Here is a 24,151-nt window from a genome sequence, read left to right as displayed (position 1 = left end):
CCTTCACCAGTCAATGCTGGTAAGGAAGAGAGTTGGGAGGGGGAGGGTTGAGATGTGCAATGGGTGGGAGTACTAGGGACATTTGTACATTATCCCTTCAGCCACGACAAGACCAAATTTCCATGAATCAATCGAGAAACATGGCCACATGATTACGCCCAGCCGGGCTTCTTGCCGTCTTGGGGTCGTGCCGCTAGGCTAGAACTGCGGGGGATGAAATCCGGGGGGATGAGGTAGGGGTGGCAGTTGGGTGGGGAAGCAGGGAAACTATCGCCGCCGAGACATCTCGGCCGGTTTTACCGCGAACCAGCCACCCGGTTGAAGGAATAACCGCGAATGCGAAATGGTTTGCACCTCGTCTCGATAACATGGCCTTTTTTCTAATTCTAGGTTTTATTCTAAAACCTAATTTTATCCTCTTAGATACCGCCAACAAACCTTGAGTTTTTCCCACCAGGCGTCCTGACGTTGTGGATTTTAGGCCCGTAAAATACGAATGTTTAAAGTTCTTGGTAATCGGTAGTACTGATTCGAGCGCGCTGTGGTCCATTTCGCAGCCCCGGTTATTTTTTCCAACGGGTTGCCAGATTTGGGTATTATATTGGAGCGGAACTTTATACTCTTTCAAAGCTGTGCACGTGAGCAGGCGAGAAACCCGTTAGGAAGCAGAGTCTTGCGACACGAAAACTATCATCCTGATCACCAACACTGGAGGCTTTTCTTTTTTATGCGAAGGGTTTCTCATGATCTTACAGCCGCCTGTTGTACACCAGACTCTGTGCGGTCTCCGTATTTTTTAACGACGCTTCCGATCTCCCAGTATCTAGCAGTGAATTAAGGCACCATGCACCAGGCTGGTTTCGTGGCACACAAACCAGCGGCCGGCGCGATATCGTTGGCCAACGCACCCATTATTATTGACCATGAAGACTTCGAGGGCATTCGTATCGCAGCCACAACGCTCGCTCAAGACATTGCGAGAGTGACTGGTGAGGAAGCGCCTACCATCACCTCAGAGCAGAGCCTATCGCCATGCGTTATCATCGTTGGCAGCGCCCAGAGGTCTAGACACATCCAGCGCTTAGCCTTGAGTGGGTGCATCGAGATCACCATTGTTGAAAACAAATGGGAGACTTGGTGTACAGCACTTGTACGTACGCCATGGGAAGGATGCGCGAATGCTCTTGTGATCTGCGGGAGTGACAAGCGAGGCACTATTTTCGGTATCTATTCCTTGTCTGAGCAGATTGGTGTTTCGCCGTAAGTGGGATGAGTTACTCAACATACGTAGCCATTGCTAAGGGACTTTAGTTGGTATTGGTGGGCAGATGTACCAGTGGGAAAGAGCTCGGTTCTCTACGCACTAGACGTCAGAACTGTGCAAGGACCACCGTCGGTCAAGTACCGCGGTATCTTCATCAACGATGAGGCGCCGGCCCTATCAGCATGGGTACACGAGAAGTATGGACCAAAGTACAATTCTGAGTTCTACAAGCGCGTTTTTGAACTGCTGCTCCGACTAAAAGCAAACTTCCTCTGGCCGGCGATGTGGTTCGGTTACCCACATCCAGGGAATTCTTTCTTCATGGACGATCCCCTAAACCAGGAGCTTGCCGACAAGTATGGAATCGTAGTGTCTACCTCGCATCATGAGCCAATGCAGCGTGCGATGAATGAGTGGTTCGATGTGCCGTACAATGAACCAGAGCAGAGTTGGAATTGGATAAAGAACAAGGAGAAGATCACCAAGTATTTTGTTGAAGGAGCACAACGAGCATCTAATTATGAAAGCGTGATCACGATCGGCATGCGAGGTGATGGCGACCGAGAGATGGGAGTTGAAAACCCGCAAGAAGTCTTGAAAGAGGTCTTATCGACGCAAAGAAACATCATCAGCGATGTGTATGGCAGAGAAGACGCAATACCTCAAGTCATGGCTCTGTATAAGGAAGTGCAGGAGTATTATGAGAATGGACTCGAAATTCCAGAAGATGTGACACTTCTCTTTGCCGACGATAATTTCGGCACGATTCGAAGGCTCCCAACCGAAGCAGAGAGAACGCGAAGAGGCGGTGCAGGGGTGTACTATCATCTCGAGTACGTTGGAGAACCGCGAAGTTATAAATGGCTGAACAGCAATTCTCTTGCCAAGGTTTGGCACCAACTCGACCAAGCACATCGCCATGGTGCGGACCAGATCTGGGTTTTCAACGTCGGGGACATAAAACCTCTTGAAGTACCACTGAGCTTTGTCATGTCGTTGGCGTGGGACATGCACGCTATGACTTTGGGCGACCTTGCAGCTTTCTTCGAATCATTCACTTCTCGTACTTTTGGCAGCGAGCTAGCGGTGCAAACTGCAAAACTCTTACTTAGGTACGACAGACTGGTTGCGCTGCGAAAACACGAACATGTTGAACCAGAGACATTCTCGCTCATCAACTATTCGGAGGCAGACAATATCCTGTCAAGCTGGAGGACGCTTGTCGATGACACCGAAGCTCTATATACCGGATTACATACAGCTGCCAGGCCTTCTTTCTTCCAACTCATTCTACACCCCATCAAAGCATCACATACCTACATGGCACTCCAAATCTGTCGCGCAAAGAACGCACTCTACGCAAAACAACGTCGCAATTCAGCCAATCATTTCTTCAACCAATCAATTTCCCTCTTCAAAGACGACTTCCAGCTGTCTCAAGAGTATCACGCGATGCTCAATGGAAAGTGGAATCATATCATGCGGCAGCCTCACCTCGGATACCGCGAGACTTGGCATGCGCCTTCACGGGACATGATAAGTGGGCTGTGTCTCGTACAAGCAAGTCAAGAATCAAACCCCATCGTCGGAAACATTGGTGTTGGTGTCCAGGGTACTGAGGGCGTGCGACCCGGGTTGTGCAATGAGGAGAGCGACCGCACGCATCCTTCGCGAAGAGACCTCATATCTGGTGTTACGCTACCGGTGATGAACCCATATGGCCCGCAGTCCAGGACTTTCGAGTTGTACTTGCGTAGTCCGAAGAAACTCACCTGGAAGGTTGAAAGTCCGGTAGGTTGGATGCCGGTGAACGCTAGTGGGATCCTGGACCCCACATCCGAAGGACAAGATCAGTTGATCCAGGTGATGGTGGACTGGAGACTTGTACCTAAGGACTTTGACGATGAGGTCTTATTGGTTCTACACAGCGATCTTGGGGATTACGAACATATTCACGTTCCAGTGAAGTACCGTAGCATACCACCTCGGTTCGTTGGACATGTTGAGGCTGATCAACTCATCTCCATTCGAGCTACTCGTTTCGCAAACAAGGATGCTATCGGTTGTTGGAGGCACCCATACCTTGGCCGGGAAGCGAGTGGGGCTGTAAGCTTTCGCATGCAACCTAATTCGGGCTTGCAGAGCTGTGAGCTACTGTACCCTTTCTACATATTCACGTCAACTACTCAGGCGTCTTTATACTTATACTTTACGTTGACGCTTGATGTAAACCCAACTTCACCAGCTCTTTACGGCCTCTCGTTTGACGGTAAAGAAGTTGGAATGCACAGGCTGGTACAACAGCCCAAGAAGGCGGGGGAGCTACCAGCTGGATGGTTGGAATCGGTCATGGATTGTGTTTGGATAAAAAAACACCAGGTAAATCTTGGTGATGCTGGTACGCACACTTTAAAGATTTTGCTTCAGGGTGAGAATATGGCACTGGAAAAAATCGTTATTGATTTGGGAGGTGTGCGAGAAAGCTATTTAGGGCCACCTACAAGCTTCTATGCGCCCGGTTAACTCCAACCATACTTTTTCGCAGCCTTGTCAACAAGGAAGCTGGCTTGCAAGCCGAGTCAAGCCAGCTTGTCAAGCAGTATGGGTATGGAAGTCTTGGACCACAAAGACCCTATTATGACACAAATTTGTTGATGCTTCTTGAACATCGCAGTATCCAAAAGGAGAATAGCTTCAAGATCATAACATATGTGTGGGCTGACAATGATATAGCGGCGTGTTCGCAAGAGAAGTGGTTTGAGATCCACCCGTAGCTAATTATCTACCTTTTGAAATCTTCAATAGAGCGTAGTGATTACTGTATAACCCATAATTAACATGAGAATTTCATAGATCTTATCACTCGGGAAACACGATTTAAAATAACTGGGGTTTGATGAACAATGTAGACAGAGATGGCATGACTGGATAAGCGGCTCAGGCCTTGTAGGATCGTCTTCGGCTAGCCTTGCTGCGTTCTATTAAGAGCTCTCTCGCAGCACCCCCCGCCTCGACCCTTACTTCAGCAGGGAAAAGCACCGTCGGCTTCCCGTTTTACGCTTGTACACGTGAGTACATCACAAAGAGCTTCGTTGTTTTCTCTACACAATGACTAACCCTGATAGGTAGGACTGGTATTCCGACCAAGTAAGCGTGTCGCCCTGCTAGCTTTCTTCGCTAGTAGGCTGCCGCTACTATTGAGCCCGCGAAACCCCATCCTTGCTCCCCGCACCCGTCCAGCGCATACGAAATCATGCGACTTTTGCGACGCAGCGATACTGGCGTCATCACTCTTACTCAGTTTTCCGAAAAGGACATCCCTCATTATGCGATACTTTCGCATACGTGGGGAGCAGATGTGGAGGAGGTTACTTTTGGAGACCTGCTAAATGGCACTGGGAAGGATAAGTTGGGCTATAAGAAGATTCTCTTTTGTGGGGAACAAGCCGCACGGGATGGCCTGGAGTACTTCTGGCTCGACACATGTTGTATCGACAAATCAAGCAGCGCAGAACTCACCGAGGCCATCAATTCGATGTTTAAATGGTATCGAGCTTCTGATATTTGCTACGTATTTTTCAGCGATTTGGAACCCGAAAAACATTCGCTCTGGGGTTGTAAATGGTTCCGACGCGGTTGGACACTGCAGGAGCTGATTGCGCCATCCAACGTTCGATTTTATGATGAGGAGTGGAATTTTCGAGGCGATAAGCTCAGCCTACGTTCAGAACTAGCGTCCATTACTCAAGTTGATCCAGATGTTTTGACCAATGCCATATCTCTTGCAGAGGTGCCAGTAGCTGTGCGGATGTCATGGGCCGCTAGAAGAGAGACAAAGCGAGAAGAAGACCGCGCATACAGTTTGCTTGGGATACTTGGAATCAATATGCCTATGCTTTACGGAGAGGGAGAAAATGCATTTATCAGACTGCAAAAGGAAATCATTAGAAACAGTCCTGATATGTCTGTTTTTGGATGGACACAAAGAAACACGACAGTCGAGGGTGACCAACATAGTGGTCTGCTTGCATCATCGCCAGTCGACTTTGAAGATACTGGATCCTTGGTGGTTTCGCAGGACACTGTCTTCGATATTTGTGAATTCTCTGTCACAAATAGAGGACTAAAGTTCGAAGTCCCACTGGCAATAGATCCAATCACAGGCTGCCACATGCTTCCTATCAACCATAGACACGGTACATACAGCAATGACCTTTATTCTCTTGGAGTGTTTCTACGACAGGTTGGGCCTAGTCTATACGTACGAGCCTTTCCCAATCGCCTAGCGACTATTCAGCGTCGTAGATCTATCAAATCTCTTCAAGTCGCCACCACACTTTCAGCGGAAGAAGTCACTTCTATTCGTGAGCACGTACTTTTAATTACCAAGCCGGTACGTCTGGACCATCCGAGTATCGGACTTTCGGAGATCGAGCCTATTGGTTGCTGGGACCCATTTCGGAAAATGTTGTTTGCAGGGCATACCGGCGTGTTTCTGGGTTTCTTGCATTTTAAGCCTGAATGGGCTGATGAATTTGATTCCTTTGTTCTTGTATGCCGTTTCGATCGGACAAGAGACCCATCTTGGCGGTTTGACTTGGTACGTGGCGACGACTGGCGGAGCATTCGGCCAAGATATCACAATCTTTATGAATACAACTATAAAGCATTCACACAGCCTCGGAAAACACTAGGATTGTATCTTTCGCATCTTTATGATGAATCAAGGAGAAAGAGGATAAGGGTATCTCTGGCCTCAGACGAGCTCGTTGCAAAGGGAGGCGCTTATCTTAGCTTGAACGTCGAAGATCTGGAAGCTGCAACTATGTAATACTCGACTACGTTTATTAACTCTTTACTGAAGCTCTATAAAAATCAATGAACATCTGGTGTCACATTAAGACGTCCTTTGACCCTTTCATTACAATGTATGTCGTACTTAATCCATATTCGGCTCGAGTAGCTCTATCGCTGCTCCTTCATTACAAGATAGATGGTTTTCTGCTCAAAGCCTTTGAGACGGTTAACATCAACATGATATACTTCTCCACTCGCATATCCCTTTAAGTGTGGCGCCTCTGCAAGCTTTTCTGAGCCGATTGAAACCACTCGGGTGCACACTGCATACATTTTTCCATGCCATTCCTGAGTACAGTATGTCCAACAAATGAGATCTAGACCCAAATTCTTAACAAAAAGGCACATTCTGAGTCCATGGGTGGTTATCTCTGGACGTTGTAAAACGTTTATGCTGGGCGGAAGACGATCCGTGAGGGCCTCTGTGGAGGCAAGGTCTAAGAGAGAATGGCGTTTCAGGCTATGCCATTCCAGCTTTTCCGAAGTGTCATTGATGCTTCCTGATAACAAGGTCGGGTGCAGAGCTAGTGGGTCCCAGACCACGGGCCTTGTACAAAGCAGAATCGTGTAATCCTCGATTCTCCGAAAAATCTCATCCCAAAAGCGAAGACATGCGTTCCAACTGCCTTCTCCATACATCATCGTCATTTTGATGCCGAAAATGCCCAGAAGCGAGTACACCTGGTCTTCTTCCAGTGTTGCTCTGCGGTTTGCTGCCCACGATAACCGTTCTCTTACACTGAAATGAGCCAAAGGTCTTCCTTCAAGGGCTTGGGTGGCGATTCCAGTTATCTCATGGAGAGTTTGCCGAAGTGTGTTCTTATCACCAAGCTTTTGGCCTTCACGGGAGAAGAACTCGGCTGAACGAGAGGTAAGAAGCTCCTGAAGGGTCCAACTCCGGGCGAACCATCTGCTTTGCTGAAAAGCTAGCTGCCACTTACAATCAGATTCTTCGCTGATTTCTGACCACCCCTCGGTGGAGACATCAGATAGATAGACGTAGCATTTTGCTGCATTCTGATAATAGGAAGACAAAGAGTTGATAGCATCTTCAAGCGTGACCGAATCAGACCTGTCAATGCAACAGGTGTCGACCCAGAAGTATTCAAGGCCGTCCAGCGCAGCCTGTTTGGCGCAGAATACAAGCTTCCTATACCCTTCCTTGTGTCTTCCGCCATGACGTGAACCTTTCAGATCGGCAAGTGTCACCTCCTGCTCTTGCCAGGTATGCGACAGGATCGCATAATAGGGGATATGTTCTCCAACTAAGTCTTCAGTCAATGTAAACCCCCGGTCGCTACTATATAGCAGCCGCATCAAGCTGCATGTGTGTGTATATGTGCGAGCGGTAGAGGCAGGTGTCGGAGCTTCAAAGCAGGCTGAGAAAATGGATGGCAGCTAGAGGCCTACCCACGCAATGCAGAGAGATGGTGGCTCTTAGATCTATTGTGAACGCCGGGTGATGGCTTTCTAAGTCAAAGGTGAAGAGGTACGGCATCCAGAGGCTTTGGAGTGCAGCAAGCTAAACGTTGGGGGAGGAGGCGCAGCTCGCCTGCGCAGTAGCGTACGTAAGGCTGACATTATATAGCTGTGGCATAGAATTATATCGCGGCCACGATGCGGGTCCATGCGGGGCTGCCAATCGGTGGAGCCTACTAACTTTCACATGCAGCCGCTAGCTTAGCGAGAGACCCTTCTTTCTCAATCTACCCGCTCCGTGCAAGCGCCGACAACTACAACTCCATTTTTTTTCTTCCACCCTACCCAAACCTTTATACACAACCACCACAATGCCCATCTCCAAGAAAGACCGAGTACGCCAACCCCCTGCCATCAGCCAAATCAAAACATTCACTAACACCCGCCTGCACAGATCCAACGCGAACACCGCAAAGCCGAAAAAGCAGGCACCCGCGCCCCCGTCAAGGCCAACGGCCTCCCCGTCAAGGCTCCCAAGCCAACCTCCATTGTAGGCATTCCAATGCCTTCTCCTCTTCCCTGAACCTAGTCTCTGTCTTCCAAACATTCCCACACCTCACATAAGCAATCCTTTTGCTGCATAGTCAGCTAACGGGCACGCCCGCGCCCGTGCGGGGAATACTACAGTGCCAGAATTGCCGTCGCGAAATCGTAAACACGAATAAGGCGCAGCTGGAGGCGCATGCGGCGAGTCATGATTCGGTTGCTTGGCCCAAGGAGAAGTGTTGGCCTAATGACTTTTAGTGGGGTGGAGTTAGGTCATGGATATGTGGGGGTGAGTGGGATACACAGTGGATATACAGAGCGAAGCGAGGGACTCAAAGAAGCTGAGTCGGTATACGAGGTGGGAGAACCGGTACTGAGGGAGGAGTGTTTGAAAGTCGTACGCGTTTGGACATGCTCACGAGCGAGATGACAGTGCTTTATGATACCAGATATATTTGGAATGAAATAATATATTCTATCCCACATGGAGAAGCGAGAGTTTGGAATAACGATTTCACAAACACATTTATGTTTTCGAAAGGACTCGGTTTCTCGAGTTAAGAAACAATGAATGAATAAAATGGTTCTTCCTTTTGCTACATGTATTGCATACGTAGTTGCGAAAAGAGCCCTGCTACGATCCGCCTCACACGCCATTCGCGCCTCTTTGAGTAAGACAATAAGGCCAATGGTCTTTTAATTCTTACTCTTCACCAGACGTCCCCGCTCATACTGGCGACATGCCCTTACTAGCTCGTACTCTGCTTCTCTCGTGTCTCGCTATCCTGGCTAGCCTTGTAGAGCATATCTATCAATTTTCGCATCCAAGCGGTATACCCTGGGGTTTTTGGGCTGATAGAACCCTGAAAAAACCGGCATAATTCAATCGCCTTCTTAGGCTCGCCGCTGAGGTGATAGCTGCAGATAAGGCTTTGTGCGCAGTCCAGGGCAACCTTGCTCCCTAGTCCGAGTGTATCTCGGCAGAGCTGCCAGCACTTCAGCTGGAGGTCCAACCCTTTTTTATTGTTTCTGTTGTTTCGATACGTCTGCATGAAGTCTTCTATCCAGATTCTATGAGCCTGCAATTGTGGATCGAGACGTTGTATAATGGCTGCATCTAGTTCTATTGCTTCCTCTGGCGTGTCTGAAGACGCGTATGTTCGGGCGATGACTCTGAGGAGTGTGCGCTGTTCAAAATGCAGAGGCATCGATGCGGATAATATGGTGTGTGCGGCTTCTTTGACGAACATGAGTTGGTTGTGCTTGAGCCCTGCTTCATGATAGCGAGTGAGAAGGGCTATAGCCCACTGGCAGGATATCATGGATGGCAATAACTGCTTGACCGTAGGCCAGAGGGCCTCGCGCAGGGCGACCCGGTCAATTACACTGCAAGGTAGCATGCGGGAAAGGTATCTATCGGCTCTCACCAGAAAGAGTTCATCGTCACAGTATCTGGTGCGGACAATGCTCTGTGTCTTGAAGACCGCTCTGAGAACCAGGCTTCGGCGGTTGCTGAATGCGTGGTAAATTTCGGGGTGGGTGAGGATCAGACGCTTTAGAGATATCAGATCTCGGCACCTGATTAGCAATTCGTAGAGTATGTCTTCGTGGAGCGTGTGTACATTGAGAGCACACATGGTTGATGGTGGCGAAGCAAAAGGTATGATGGTGAGCCGATTGCAGATAGCAATGGGTAAAGAATATATTTGACCTAGGTCCTCGCATATAGTGGTACGGAGGTTGCCTGACCCAGATTTGATAGGCCATGATAAATTTACGTAAAGCCACTAAGCTAGCCTTAAAGCAGATATATCAAATTGGAACAATAAGACACGTCCTCTTTCATCAAAAGCTCATCAATAAACGTGGTATCAACTGAACAGGGCCCGACTGTGCACCAAACATGCGTAACATGTGTCTCTTTTCACTAATGATTACTTATAGATTCCACCTGAACTGACACCTCCTGTGTCCGTGTTATGACTAAGTCTTCTTCTCCCTTACTACGATGATTAACATGCCGACGGTTGAAGCTCAGAATACTCTCTTGGCTCTCCTGACCTATCGTCGTATCTGAAATCCCCGTCTTCTTGTGTCTCCTGGATGACCGAAATGTTTTGCTTCCAATTGTGACCAGCTTCGTGGCATGTTGGCCATGTGATGCATAACCGCTTCGTCCTCGCTCCCCTCTTGTGCTGCCAAATAAACCGTAACCGAAGATGCGATCGATTAGTGGCTGGAGAGTTGGAATGCATGCGGCGATGATGATTGCATTTCCTTCAATGCTGGTCCAGATTGTGATGTCGGCAGTGTCGTCTATACAATCGGTCAGCATATACTCGTAGCTTTGAAACAAATTTTCACTTACAACTGAAGTCAGCGCTGGCAAGTGCAGGTAGCCGAGTCGACTTGTAAACCGCAACGGCTGCAGCTCTATTTACAAATGAGAAGTCATCTTCCAACGAGCGTTTGCAGACTTACATGGAGCCTAACCCAAGCGCAAAGCTGAGAGCGATCTTCTTTTTTACGTTCATCTGTAGCCTGTAGAGAACAAAAGCCGGATATATCGCAAGATAAAGATCCACAATGGCGGATAGAGCTGTCAAAATGAGTCGAGTTCCCCATTTCACATGGGTGACGTACTGCCAGCAACAATGGCATAGTATACCAAAACCCATGGGCTCCAGCAAGTGCCTTTAACTGTGAAGTCCCACTGCGATCGTGTTGGAGTACACTGCGCGAAGAGAATGACAACACAACCAAGCAGAATCAGCAAGCAACCGCCAGTCATTGACCAAAGGAACACCGCGTGACCTCGGCTGGGGTTCATGATTCTCGTTAGAAGTGCTACCACGGCTAGCTTGGGGATCCCAAATGAAAGTATCCCTGGGCAAAATCCCGCAATAGTGTATAGTATGGCATCTGATTTCTGCTCGGTGGTGAGCGTAGCGAAATGACGACCATTGCCGGCCCGTACGGCGGCTATCGTTAGGCCAAGCATGACGTAGCCACATATCTGCTCAATGCGTCAGTATCTTGCGAGGTGGGAAGAGCCCTGGAGAAAATACTTGCCATGGATAAAATCATCAGCCAGTCATCTAGGCCAATTTGTGACTGTATTTTGCCTCGGACATAAAGTCTTGCAGCCACAAAAAGGGTGGCCAGAGCAGTCAGTGAGATGCATACCGCTAAGATCGTAGGCCCCTTGTCTTCGTTGACGAGATGTTCAGGCAACACTTTTGGTCCTGACATATCACAATCAAGTCCTGCGAGAAGACTAGACAATTGTCATGTATTTCCGGGGAAGATTGAGTGCCTCTGCAGCAAGCCGATGAACATAGACATGTCTTATACATTGCCCAAGCCAACAACAACGTTGTAGATCCAGTCTGAGCGTCTAATTCCAGCTTGTTGCATCTTTTCCCAACTGTCCCGCGTTCTTCGATGGGCATTCTGCCTAACGGAAATTTGCTGCAGCGGATCGCTACCGCGCCGCAATAGAAAATGCAAGTCCGCGCAATCAATGCGTGCCAACACCGAATGGTAGTAGTAACACCCCTTGCATAACACATGCCGGCCAAGCCCGAGTGCATATGTAAACTAATTCTTTAATTTCTGGGTGTAGATCAGTCCTTTTTGTTCGCTGTTGATGTACGGGGCATGTAGTGTAAAGGAGGGCGGAATCCTCCTCGCTTGTTGGGGATAATTCAGCACCAAGTTATCACAATGTCAGCGCGCATGCTCATGATGTTTCAATCAGTGCAAATAGTTTGATGCCGAATAAAAACTATCTTGAGGCAGTCCACGATACCAGTTCACAACCACACGTATGAAGATGCACTCGAGTCATCCCTAAACCAACTGTCATGCTAGTAAAGTTGCCCCCAACATCGCGCTACTAAATGCGGCACAGCGGACCAGTCGAAATGTTACCGTACAGCCGCTCTTGCATTATGCTCGTTTGCGAGGCGACACTTTAGCGCTCCTTCATTCCCAATGCTATGGTTCGTGTTGCGGACTTCAATCAATCAAGGGTCTAGCCGGTTAAGTTAGGTGCGGAGACACCCCGAGCCCTTGATTCCGTCAATTCCTTCCAATTTGAGGAGAATCTTACTCTATGGAATAGATTGAGCCTGCATGATCATACAGGCTCGTAGTTCGGGAGATGTCAAAGGTATGACTAGTGCTGATGTGCCTCATGGTACACAACGAGTCAAGATCACTTATGGAAAGTGGTTTTAAAGTCACGGTTGTCCGTTTTAATCCATTGTCCCAAAGATATTTTTGCTCTATAGTTCAAATAGAGTTCATTTGAACCATATCGTAATCCCTGTTCGCTCAGGCACTTCTTCACCGAGCCCATCATTAAACATGACCGTACCTCTACTCGATGGCGGCATTGCCGTACGTGCCAATGATCCAGGAGCCGTTCCAAAGATACTAGAGAAGCTCCTAATGTTTAGAAAATCATCAATTACTGAAGGCAACGACGGTCGTCTGGATATGCTCGCGTTGGCTAGGAGTCTGGTAGTGGCTTTGGAGACTCCCCGGGAAACAATGATCAAACACAACTGGGTGCAGGTATGTGTATCAGGATTCTAGGACTGAATATATCTAAGGTTCTTGTAGCCGGGCTGTCATACGGCTATTACGGCTTGTTACAATGCAGGTGTGTTCAAAGTACTTGCCGAGAAAGACAGACCAACAAAGGTCGATGAGATTGCGGCCGAGCTCGGAATTCCTCGCCAAACATTAGGTAAGCCTACATGCCCGCATATCTTCACAGAAAGCCTCTAATGTCTGCAGCTCGCATGATGAAACACATCGCAGCTATGGGCTACATCAAGGAAACAGGAACTGATGAGTATGCACCGACAAACTTCTCCAAAGCGCTGGACATACCCATCATCGGAGATGGTTACCCTTGCCTGTAGGTGCTAAAATCCGACTCATTGCTAACACATTTGATTGTAAGACTGACCTAATTAGTGCTGGTGGAGCCCATCCATCCTGCAGCAAGTTCCCAGAGTACCTCAAGGGAAGTAACTACGAACTCACCTCAGATATCGAATCTGGACCATACCAATTTGCATTCAATACTAAAATGAGCATGTTTGAATACATGATTGCTCACCCGCCATTGGGCCAACAGTTCAATCATCACATGAGTGGATATCGGCAAGGTCGACCAAGTTGGATGGACCGTGACTTTTACCCAGTGAAAGAAAGGCTCGTAAAGGGAATGGAGGCGTCTAAGGATGCAGTGATGCTGGTAGATGTTGGAGGAGGCCATGGTCATGATATCGAAGAGTTTAGGTACGGTCGTAGGAACCTAATCACCAAATGCATGCTTACAAAATGTCTAGACTAAAACATCCTGATGCACCTGGTCGGCTCGTATTGCAAGACCTTCCCCCTGTCATTGATAGCATCGAGAATCTACATCACGATGTCGAGCGTATGAAATACGATTTCCACACTGAGCAACCCATCAAAGGTCAGTCTGAAAACTTAAACCCGCCACTGTGAAAAGGGACTAACATCAACAGCGGCTCGAGCATACTACCTACATTCAGTGCTCCACGACTGGCCCGACGACGTATGCAAGAGTATCTTGGAGCAGGTTACCGGTGCTATGAAGCAAGGATACAGCAAACTCCTGATCAACGAAATCATCATCCCAGACCAGGGAGCAGACTCCGAGGCCACGGGACTGGACATGATGATGATGACACTTTTTTCCTCCAAGGAGCGCACAATGGAAGAGTGGAAACGATTATTAGAGTCGCCTGGACTCGATCTGAAGATTGTGAAGGTATGGAGTGTCAAGCATTCACAGGAGAGCTTGATTGAGTGCGAATTGGCATAAAGTGTGTCGGATGACTGCATGTATGCCTGAATGACATTCCAGAATCCTTTTCAAATGTCTTTACATGTTTCTAAATGTCTCACGATCATCTTAGTACTAGAAAACGATAAAAGCTATCTGGTCAGTATGTTCCTAGCCCTCCGCGGAGCAGCGCTTACCCTGCATCCTTCATGACGCGAAAGGAAGCTGGGCCTTGACACGCCAAGCACAATTCAATGCATGCGTATATGTAGAATGCTGTATCGGTCCGAAGTTTACTGTTTATCATGATAGCATCGTCTGATCCCACAAGTGATGGTGGTCGGAAACCTGGAGGCTAACCCTTTGCAGGGCCTGGCACAGGCCTATCATAGGTGAAGCATGTGCACGTTTATTGATAAGCTGACGATACCACTGTTCTATAAGCTCAGGAAATATCATTCGCTGAAGTGAACGTTACACTGCGCCGGAGGAGAGACCTCCTCGTCTGCGATGAGATGCCTCTGCTTGGTGAAGCCACGGGAGATGCATCCTTTTCGGGGTATATCCAACCTCAAGGCAATTGAAGTATTAACCATGGCGGATGTATAGGAATGGATAACGACACTGTAGTTTCTGGCTCCATTGGTTGTGGGATCGATGTATCTCGCCGCGTTGTTACCCACTCCGCCCTCTCTTTTGACCGGCGCTGGGACCTACGGAATGAGGGTGCTATATGGCACGTGATCCATGAAGCCTTGTTTTTGTTCGGATCTTGTGCCATGTGATAGACGTCTTGTTTCACAATAACCAACAGATACCTTTTTTATTCATCAGTTGCGCTAACAATATATGTACTTACGGAACTACTGTCTTGTACGGAACGAAGTAGAAAGATTCTGAAGTTCGAGGAAAGGACAAGAATAAAGTTAGGTAGACAAAAGGAATCGCCATGCGATCCAATGCACCATAGATGTAATACGTGCGTGGAGTTCGGAGTATCTACAGGATCATAGTGCCGGCCAGCTACCATGGCATTCCGAAATATCCAATAGTATCTCTAGAATGAATACTACATTGGTCCTTCAGTCCCTTACGAAAGTATCGGGTGCTAGCCTGAGCTACAAAAACATGGGAAACAACAACACAACTCAACAAACCAACGTAGCAACTACCCGTTTTCACCAACAAAGAAACCCATCACAGTCACCACCATGACATCCGTCATCATCTTCGGGCCGACTGGTCAAGTCGGATCTGCTGCCGCACGAACAGCCGGAGACCTTGGAGCCAGAGTCTGGTTGGCAATGCGAGATACATTAAAAGCCATCCCTGGTCTCACCAAAAAATCCGCTGGCAACTTTCATCGGATCCAAGCCGACCTTACCAAACCCCCGACCGTCAGCCAGGCCATCAGGACCTCCGGAGCCAAACGCGCGTTCATCTACCTCGTCCATCATGAATATAAACACCTCCACGACGCCATTATCGCAATGAAAAACGAAGGCGTCGAATTCATCGTTTTCCTCAGCAGTTTCACAATCTACACCAACCAAGCCCTCCGCACCATCTCCCCATCCGACCTCCTCCCATTCGTCCACGCCCAAGTAGAAGCAAGCCTAGAAGAACTCCTCGGTCCAGAGAACTACGTCGCTGTGCGTCCCGGATGTTTCGCCACAAATCTATTATCAGCACGAGACGGCATCCTCGCAAACGACGTCAAATTGTACGGCGGAGAGTTCGAACAAGATAACATCATCCCGAGCGACATCGGCAACGTCATAGGCAACATCATTGTTTCTGGTTCGAAAGACCAGAAAATCGTATATCTTTATGGTCCCGAGGTGCGCTCGATACGAGATAGCGTCGCAAGAATCGGAGGCGTTCTCGGGAAAGATTTGAAAATAACGACTCTGAGTCCCGAGGAAGCGTATCAGAAGTACGTTGAGCGCGGTATGCCTCCGTCTTTTGCAGAGTACATGGTGAAAACGCTGGGTACCAAGGGTCCGGACAAGGGCAATGGTGAGCGGTTCCCCCACTATGAGGATGGAGTGAGGAATGTGAAGGTTTATACGGGCCGGCCACCGATGAGGCTTGAGGACTGGGTGAGACAGAATAAGGCGGTATTTGGGGCATGATTGATCAAAATGCGATAGTTGAGATGGAAGAGTTTCTACCCGTGAGTGATGTGACGACCAATGGAATCTCTGCACACTCAACACGACACTGCAAACACACTGAGGTCTCCAGGAATAAAAAGACGTGTATTAATATCCTAACATTCCCCTTTCACTCACGCTATCAAAACCCGAGCTGCCTAAAACCCAAAAGCATCCAACAAACTATTCGCATCCGGCTCATTAAACTGCGTAGGTGGCGGTTTCTTCTTCTCTTCCTTCTTCTCCTTTTCTTGCTCAGAATCTGCCTCCTCCTCAAGTGGCGCCGCCTGAATTTCTCCTTTCTTGAGCTCTCTGACCGGTAAATCAGCCACGACCAATGAACTGCGACGACGCAGCAGCTTCCTAGGATCAAAATCGAAATCTTCGGCGCTGGAGTTGCGTCCGTGAGTGTCGGAGCTCTCCCGTGGCATCGTAGGACTAAGCAATGGCACGCGGTCGCCGGTAGCTTGTGACTTTTTCGTTGATGGCGGTGGAGGGAGTAGGAATTCCCATGTCTTGACCAGATCGAGTGCGAGAACATCACAGCCCATGCGGTCGTACAGTCCAGCGGTGTGCAGCACAAAGTCCCATTCCTCGCGCATACCAATCATGGTGGCACCACGGAGCGTTTGTAGGCTCTTTTCGCGAAGCTGCTTGTATAGTACTACAAGAGCAGGGTCGTCGGTGAGGTAGGATTTGGCAAGTGGGTCAGGACTCTCGGATGTGTCGATGAGGTCGGAAAGCGGCGTGACGAGCGCACGCACGGCCATATCCTTGCGGTTGAGTAGCCAGTATGCCCAGATTGCAAGCCATCGGTTTCCTTCTCGGGCAGCCTGGGGTAGAATTTTGTTCTTGAGGAAGTCCAGTAGCACCGGAGACTCATCACCACCATAAACCCTCGCTACGGCAATAGCAAGCTGCGTATCTCCTAGCTGAGTATGCAGCACGTTGACAGCTACGTCGAGGCGATCTGCAAGCAGGAAGAACGAAGCAGCATATTCGAATCTCCTTCTGCCCATGAGAGCATATGCATTCTTAAGCGCAGCAGTCTTCCAGCGGTCTTCATTAAAGTTGTTCGATAATAATCGATGTGTGGCGGTTTGTTCTCTTGACCAAGTTGCCATGCGCCATAGGCCAACCAGGACTGGTTTCTTACGCAGAGCCATGTAGTACAAAGCGCAGTCAACTGGGTTCTTTTCTTCAGTCTTGGTGTACTCATTCCGAGCAATGACCTCGAATTGAGCGCGCAGTGCGTTCGTATCCGACAGCCACATGAACACTCCGCATTCCTTAGCGTGTTGCCATAGCATCTTTCCGCTAAAATGCCTGCTGACGAGGTCCACTAGGATGTCTTGGCTTCCAGAATAAAATGCCCAGACGATCTCACGCCATGAAATGGGGCCTTTATGGACCTGGCTGAGGACGTGTTGTCGGAAAAAGAGCAAGAAGCGACCCGCGTTGTCATCAACCGAACGACGATGCCTCTCCACCATGCCAATACACTCGATGATATCAGCTAGACGGAATTGTTCGCGACTTGAAAGCAAGGGTATCTGCTTCTTAGTCAAAAGTTCCTTGAGATTTGACGCGACTTCTTCAGTAACAGCCTCTGGTTCGCTATCATCTGAGTAATCCATATAAGACGAGTGTATGTCTTTCTTGGATGTAGTCATTTGGGTCTACGTATGTTAGTGATCATCCTATCGAATACAAAAGTACACATACCTGGTCCTCAGAGAAATCCTCTGGGGCGAAGCCCAGTGTGCTGTCAAATTCCTCGCCCTCAATCCAGAACTTGAGCTTCTTGTAAAGAGATATCAAGATACGCTGCACTAATAGCAGCTTACCAGCCAGCACGCATTGCGATAGCAGTTGAGGATGGTATGCTGGTAACGGGCCATTGAGACGACTGACAGCTTCAAAGATGTCGATATGTGCAGTCTTGCGTGACAAAGTTCGTAAACTGGGGAAAAGACTGTCGGTTATTTCCACATGCTCATCTTGCATGAAGAGCTGATTACCTGCGCCTATGACTAGATTGCCACTCCCTAGCCATACTGAGTCACCAATTGGATGGGGAGTGATGTCTCGAATTCGCACGTCACCGATTTTTACCCAGGATGGACCTGCGTTCAGATAGTCGTATCGCAGTTGCGCGTAAATGACAACACGGTGAGGGAAGCCGACAGCGAGGATAGACTGGTTATCTGGAGTGGATGACCAATCGAGATCAGAGATGATGCCATTACCTTCAAAAGTCTCCTGATGCTCGAGTTGCGCACTACGGGTGTTCCAGATGGTCAGTGTGGTCCGTTCAGCGTCCACCAGCGCGGCTTTTCGTATTGAAGTTCCACTAGCAAGCGAAGGGCTGTGTACGCCAGTGTCCACCTCAGACATCAACAGCCATTCAAGATCTCGCTTTTCAAGATTGACACGGGCAGTCCAAGACTTGATGACTCCCGACTTGGTGTACGAAATGGCAGTGTCTCGCGCAAATGCATCAAGAAAACCGGAGATGACAGGTGCCGAACCTGCAGGGTCAACAGGCAATACAAAAGCGAGATCGTCGCCGCAGCCAAGGTCAAAGGTGGAGAATTGCTCGAGAGAAGCGGGCGCATGGCCATTTGTGTACCCGTTGGCATGTGTACTGTTGGATGAGTTTCTTCCAGTAGCCGGGTCTCTTTCCAGTACTGGCAGTGTAACTTCCCAGCATATACCTTTCGTCTCAGAGCTGACTGTGGCAACGTGAACACGCCTCCTATCATGGTCAATTTCGGGAATGACCAAAAGACATAGAGGCTTCCCTCGTAACTCGTAGGGACGCCGCATAATTTCGACAGCTTCGTGTCCACGTGTATCCCATAGCGAGATTTCTTTGTGATGCAGAAAGACAAGGAAGTTGCCCTCTTGTAAAAGTGCAGTACGGTGGATGTGCTCAGTGACGTTGATACTGCTGTGACGATGGAGCGTCATGCCATCGTCCCCCTGTCGGTGTATCCAAACTATGCACTCATCGGTAGTGGTACGCGACACAAGGGCCTTTCCACTGGCAGTACGATTGACTTTCTTGATAGCATGCGAGTGCCCTGTCCACATGGCCTTGCGCTGCATGCGCTGTGGCTGCTGCGAAGGATCAAACAAGTAGTCGATGCGCGCCTCCAGCCACTCCATGCGGCCGTCAAAGTGATGCGATAATACGGTCAGTTCAGACTCGGGCTTTTCGTCGATAAATGCATAGAACTGCACATTGTCCTCCATGGGTTTGGGATCCTTTGCGAAATGCATGCGCAGTCCATCAACGTGGGCAATATTGAAGATGTCAGTAACCTTCTTGCCCTGGGCGCCCACGTTTTCGAACCCCCATGCTGACATGTTGCCACGATCGTCGAGCACAACGCAGATCTCGGGACTGCGGTTCGCGACCTCGATTAGGTGATGGAGGGCTATTCCGTGGTCCTTTTCCTGGGGCGAAGCCTGCTGCATTGCTCTTTCCGTCGCTTGCTTGAAGTGCTTGCCGTCAATGAAGAAGGCGTACCGCTTGCTCGACTGGCGGTCCAGCGGTATATGACGCTCCATGATGGCCTCCATTAGGTCCACCTCAGCCCACATGTGCATGCCGTCTACTCCGTGATGTTCTCCAGGCACCCATACGCGCACTTTGTTGTCGGCGCATATCGTGTAGAGCACATTGTCGGCCAATTGCTCCTTTTGAAGCGGATACCGCCAGTGCAAGCCGGTGATTGCTTTGGGATGGGGGAGGTAGAAGTAATCGAATCTCTGATCCGCAGAGCCAAATGCTGTGCGACGCCATATCTTCAGTAGTCGGTCGTGCTGGCCGGTTGAAGCTATCAGCTCGGCGTCGGGCGAGAAGTGGGCAAACTTGACGGGGTTGGCCAACTGTTTGGACCACGTATACTCGATATCGCCATGGGTGTTGAACAGGGTCAGCGAAGCACTGCCAGCGAGAAGTTCATCAGGCATCCCCCATGAGAGCGTCGTGATGGTGTCGTCGGCATCAGGCAATGCCATGCTGCCTTGTAGCGACCACTGCAAACAATATCAGCGGCCATCCACACCCGTCGCCTCGTGTTCCCACCTTTATAGCACCCTCATCCTGCCCGTACGGTCGGTATACATAAATGTGTCGCGTCGAACATACGGCCAGCTTGCCTGTGGCCTCGTCTATTGCGACTGCCTCGAGCTCAAATTCGTCGTCAATGTAGAGCGTCTGCAGAACATGGTTGGGCCGGTCGAGAAGAATCAGGGCATTGCCGGAGATGTAGGCCTAGTCATGAGTGGCGTCAGTCCCAATGCATGCGACAAGGTCGTGGTCTGGCGTACAATAATCTGGAGGCCCTCCCACAAGCCATGGGCGACGGCCTGCAGCTTGGCCTGCGGGCGCCCAGGGAGAATACCGCGCATCGAAGTCTGGCGAGCGTTGCTACCGTGGCTGCCACATTTTCAGGTGGCTGGATGTCGCGGAAGTCTAGGGAGTCTATGATGTCTTCAATCCGTTCCCAGGCACTCGGGAAGCGTCCGGTGGATTGCGGTGCGAGGTGCGACATCTGGGGTCCCTGGATCCATGTGCTTGAAGCTCACGCGCACGATCCACATGCAATGTCGTCACTAAAAGCGTCTTACACACTGGATGGAAGCATCGACAATTCATGCACATATCTCTGAGCTTTGCGCGCTGCGTTCAAAGCATTCATGTAGTACAAGTAGTACACACGCTAACTGGTCATCGTCATTTGATCGCAAGAAGAAACGTGGACCTCCAGACGTGGCTGCAACCCTTCCGCAACCCTTCTCGGAATCGGAACGCTAGCGCAGAACCCTGACCCTTTCCTTTGTGTTTCTTTCTTTCACCGTCACCAACACGCAAATTCAGAGCATTGCGAAAAAAAAAAGGTGTCGTGTTCCGACTATCTGCCCTCTCCTAATGCTTCCACAGGTCTAGGCCATGGTTCTCTCCACCTTGCCCTCTACATCCCCTTGCTGCCCCTTACCCTTCCACTCCACCGTTACTGTAATGCCTCGGTCATCGCCCTTCTCTTTCGCGTACGTCAGAGTACCCTCCAAGACAGTGCCCTTCTTAAAAGCTTGCTTCTTCGCAACCTCGGGATCCAACAGCAGTACGGCCTGATGCCAATGAGTAGGCGTGTTGCTAGGGCCTGTTGAGAAGCCCAAGCCAGGGATGCCGTTCTTGCCCCAGTCGACGCTGTCAATCGTCTTGATATCCTGGCTACTTCCCGGATGGATGAAGATGGTGTCGAACCAGATAGCGATTGCTTCCAGTGACGTGATGTCGCGGTCGAGCGTCATGCGAAGTGGGATCTTGAAGCTCAGATCTTTGATCGCCACAGTCTTCATCTCCAGCAAATGGCTGTTGGCGCTTCCGCACAATGACTTCTCAGGTACGTCGAATACGCCAATTTCGTGCGTGTTGAGCAGACCACCCGGTATCATAGGCGAGAAGTCGAATCCGTAAATGTCTTTCCAGAACTTCTCGCCCGTGCTGTCGGCTATCCATTCGGCATCACTGATGGGTGCAAGACGAATGTTGCAGTGAGAAGGTACCATGATACCATCAGGCTTCAAATACATGTCACGAGCGCGCAGGACCGAGTCGAGCATGCCCTCAAAGAGCAATCCGTAGCCCATCCATTCCGAGATGATAATGTCGACCTTTTCCTTTCCGATCCGGCGTTGCGTGTTGAAGTCTTCGGCTCTTCCTTGGATCAGCTCAATGCGGTCTTGGTATCCATTCTTCTCGATAATCTCCTTTGCACGCACAGCGATGCCCGAGTTGTCAATGGCAAACACCTTCTTTGCCCCCGCTCGCGCACAAAACAGCGAAAGAATACCGGTACCGCAGCCAACGTCCATGACAGTCTTTCCCGCAAAGACATCAGCGTTCTTCTCAATGAAGTCACGATATCCTTCTGTCCGTACGCGATCCTCAATCATCTCTCGGTGAATGCTATTACCCTTGTACGACTCAAAGTAGTCTTGATCACGGTCGTTGACAAGTTTGATCTTGGAAAAGTCCTCAGGCATATCCTTTTGCAACTTGGCCTCGTACTCATCGTAGTCGATTGCATTAGCATCGTCGTTCGGCATGAGGTCGCCAAGTTCAAAAAGCAGGGCATCGTCTTCTAGAACTGGCTGCAGGTACTTGTCGCTTGAGAGGTCGTCCAGTGTCACCTTGATGGACTTGGGATCAGTTCCCTTTTGTGCTTCAAACCGCAAGTAGTTGATCAGCTTAATGATTGTAATCTCATCTGCATCTATTGTCATTGTGAGTAGTCATCCTAAATGGGTTAGACGCTAATGGTTCTTTTTCGTTTACGCACCTGGTCCGAGTCCTTTGATAGTCTCTGTGAGATCAAAACCGTGCTCGGCCTTGTCATGTGCTATCATATCCGATACACGGTTCCATTGTCGATCAGAAAATAGATCTTTGAAAGTAGACGTATCCGGCTCGCTCGCGTCTTCAACGATGCTGCCCACGGAGCTGGCCGTGTCAGAATCTGTGTCTGACATGACTGTATGTGTGTGTGGTGACAATTCAAAAAATTGCCGGGGTATCAAAGAAGAGAAAAATTGCAAAGAATTGTGAAGGTTTGTCAAGTTGGTTATAGTGGGGGAAAGTTCTGCGGTTAGTGTTTGCATTTGTGGGCGATACTGCGGGGTAGGCTCGTCGCGCCTGCCGTACCTACGTCAATTTCCACACTGCCCTGACATCTCCTTTCCTGCCACATTGTCTTGTAAATGCCAAAGGCTCCAATGCTGGCAATTTCCGGGGAAACTACGATGTATATATGGATCAACGAATAAACAGAATGTGTATGCTTACTAAGACATCTCTTCACCCCAGCATCCATCAACACTCCGTAAATCTGCCTGTCAATTCGTAGTAAATCCAAGGGAAATACCCGCCTCGCAGCCATCACTCTGCTTCATCTGCTTATACAAATACTGACGATTGTCTGTCAGCATATCATTTGATGCTTAGTTTTTTTTCTGACGAACCTTGGAATTACATTAGTGATATCGCTAGACTGGGTCTGTTCGTATATCACCTTGGCCATCACGGGTTGAGTAGGTTTATATCGCCTATAATCCAGCAACTAGAGTCTAGATCACACCTCCTAGGTCTTTCTGGTTCAATAAGTGTATCCCGGCTGGTACATTTTCTTAGCTTGAAGAATTTCATCTTCTAAGCTATGCCAGAGCAGTATGTAGATGAAGACTTATCATAGCTGTGTCACCACCGATACACCTATACTGCGATCTGCCATTAAGATGAATTTGACGTCGATAGAAAGTCAAGAGCTTTTGCACTGATTGGGAGGAGTCTCTGATCAGGATAATATTTATTCTCCCCATTTCATTGGTAAACGCATTTCCGACATATGACGTATCGGTCGCCGAATCTAGAACTCAAATCTGGGTCAAGTCAATCTTGGTCGGGCATGTGAACATGCTAATGGTGTAGATTGAGTTCCATTGGCTGAAAAAAACGTCATCGGTCTCACAAATTAGTGGCTTTTTACATCTCTCAGCCTTCTGGTCATATGGCTTATTCCAAAAAAGAGGGGCGTTTGGTCTTTTTCTACATCGCCGTAAATTCCTTTCCTAATTGCAAATGGTCTCACATAGACATCGTGGCAATTCCATTCACAACGGCGTCGTCGAGAAATACAAACGTAGGTCACATTTCTGACCAATCTCAACGTGAGGAAAGGAATTTGACAAGAATTAATGATAAAGTTTAGTAGCGCCAGCAGTTTGTGGCTTGTGGTTTCCCTGACTCGGCAATACACCGATTTCCAGTTCGGGACATCAAGATCCCGAATAACCTTTCAGGCGGGCCCTCAACCACACTAGGTGCAATAACAACACCAACTAAGGGCTTTTATTCATTGATTCTAAGTTTGCAATAAGTTTACAAAAGCGATTTCGCGTCTTGTTTTTTTTAGCTGCATGTATCAAATCCCTGCACGAGGCTCGTCGTCATCCTCTGCAGCCAGAGACAAAAGCTGGGTAATAAATAGCATATAGCATCACGTATTA

At 49.0% G+C, this 24,151-nt stretch overlaps 10 protein-coding genes across 10 annotated transcripts; 5 read left to right on the top strand and 5 right to left on the bottom strand.

The window, feature by feature from the left end:
• Positions 1–844: 844 nt before the first annotated feature.
• Positions 845–3,787, top strand: COCVIDRAFT_111250 (glycoside hydrolase family 115 protein; the record flags this gene model as incomplete). The annotated part of the gene is made up of 3 exons (XM_014696571.1): positions 845–1,260; positions 1,312–1,993; positions 2,099–3,787. 3 exons carry the CDS (start codon positions 845–847, stop codon positions 3,785–3,787), a joined length of 2,787 nt encoding a protein of 928 aa, XP_014552057.1.
• Positions 3,788–4,517: 730 nt separating this feature from the next.
• On the top strand, positions 4,518–5,294 carry COCVIDRAFT_50915 (hypothetical protein; the record flags this gene model as incomplete). The annotated part of the gene is made up of 1 exon (XM_014696570.1): positions 4,518–5,294. A coding segment is annotated over one exon (777 nt), but the record flags the coding sequence as incomplete, so codon positions are not given.
• A 348-nt stretch (positions 5,295–5,642) lies between these two features.
• Positions 5,643–5,945, bottom strand: COCVIDRAFT_111311 (hypothetical protein; the record flags this gene model as incomplete). Its single annotated transcript, XM_014696569.1, has 1 exon — positions 5,643–5,945. A coding segment is annotated over one exon (303 nt), but the record flags the coding sequence as incomplete, so codon positions are not given.
• A 764-nt stretch (positions 5,946–6,709) lies between these two features.
• On the bottom strand, positions 6,710–7,438 carry COCVIDRAFT_82402 (hypothetical protein; the record flags this gene model as incomplete). The annotated part of the gene is made up of 1 exon (XM_014696568.1): positions 6,710–7,438. A coding segment is annotated over one exon (729 nt), but the record flags the coding sequence as incomplete, so codon positions are not given.
• A 473-nt stretch (positions 7,439–7,911) lies between these two features.
• On the top strand, positions 7,912–8,344 carry COCVIDRAFT_111277 (hypothetical protein; the record flags this gene model as incomplete). The annotated part of the gene is made up of 3 exons (XM_014696567.1): positions 7,912–7,935; positions 7,995–8,090; positions 8,228–8,344. 3 exons carry the CDS (start codon positions 7,912–7,914, stop codon positions 8,342–8,344), a joined length of 237 nt encoding a protein of 78 aa, XP_014552053.1.
• A 1,669-nt stretch (positions 8,345–10,013) lies between these two features.
• Positions 10,014–11,338, bottom strand: COCVIDRAFT_41738 (hypothetical protein; the record flags this gene model as incomplete). The annotated part of the gene is made up of 5 exons (XM_014696566.1): positions 10,014–10,402; positions 10,455–10,519; positions 10,568–10,685; positions 10,730–11,102; positions 11,159–11,338. 5 exons carry the CDS (start codon positions 11,336–11,338, stop codon positions 10,014–10,016), a joined length of 1,125 nt encoding a protein of 374 aa, XP_014552052.1.
• A 1,119-nt stretch (positions 11,339–12,457) lies between these two features.
• COCVIDRAFT_30514 (hypothetical protein) lies at positions 12,458–13,955 on the top strand (the record flags this gene model as incomplete). Its single annotated transcript, XM_014696565.1, has 6 exons — positions 12,458–12,667; positions 12,716–12,842; positions 12,893–13,016; positions 13,076–13,402; positions 13,453–13,583; positions 13,636–13,955. The coding sequence occupies 6 exons, from the start codon at positions 12,458–12,460 to the stop codon at positions 13,953–13,955; spliced, it is 1,239 nt and encodes a 412-aa protein (XP_014552051.1).
• A 1,172-nt stretch (positions 13,956–15,127) lies between these two features.
• Positions 15,128–16,051, top strand: COCVIDRAFT_30513 (hypothetical protein; the record flags this gene model as incomplete). Its single annotated transcript, XM_014696564.1, has 1 exon — positions 15,128–16,051. One exon carries the CDS (start codon positions 15,128–15,130, stop codon positions 16,049–16,051), a length of 924 nt encoding a protein of 307 aa, XP_014552050.1.
• Positions 16,052–16,230: 179 nt separating this feature from the next.
• On the bottom strand, positions 16,231–20,494 carry COCVIDRAFT_111275 (hypothetical protein; the record flags this gene model as incomplete). The annotated part of the gene is made up of 4 exons (XM_014696563.1): positions 16,231–17,751; positions 17,798–20,119; positions 20,169–20,357; positions 20,414–20,494. 4 exons carry the CDS (start codon positions 20,492–20,494, stop codon positions 16,231–16,233), a joined length of 4,113 nt encoding a protein of 1,370 aa, XP_014552049.1.
• Positions 20,495–21,028: 534 nt separating this feature from the next.
• COCVIDRAFT_111304 (hypothetical protein) lies at positions 21,029–22,618 on the bottom strand (the record flags this gene model as incomplete). Its single annotated transcript, XM_014696562.1, has 2 exons — positions 21,029–22,362; positions 22,429–22,618. The coding sequence occupies 2 exons, from the start codon at positions 22,616–22,618 to the stop codon at positions 21,029–21,031; spliced, it is 1,524 nt and encodes a 507-aa protein (XP_014552048.1).
• Between the last annotated feature and the right edge of the window lie 1,533 nt (positions 22,619–24,151).

Source organism: Bipolaris victoriae (assembly GCF_000527765.1).
Source record: "Bipolaris victoriae FI3 unplaced genomic scaffold scaffold_119, whole genome shotgun sequence".
In the NCBI taxonomy this organism is placed as follows: Eukaryota; Fungi; Ascomycota; class Dothideomycetes; order Pleosporales; family Pleosporaceae; genus Bipolaris; species Bipolaris victoriae.
Note: the sequence above shows the minus strand (reverse complement) of the source record. Positions and strands in the feature narration are given on the sequence as shown.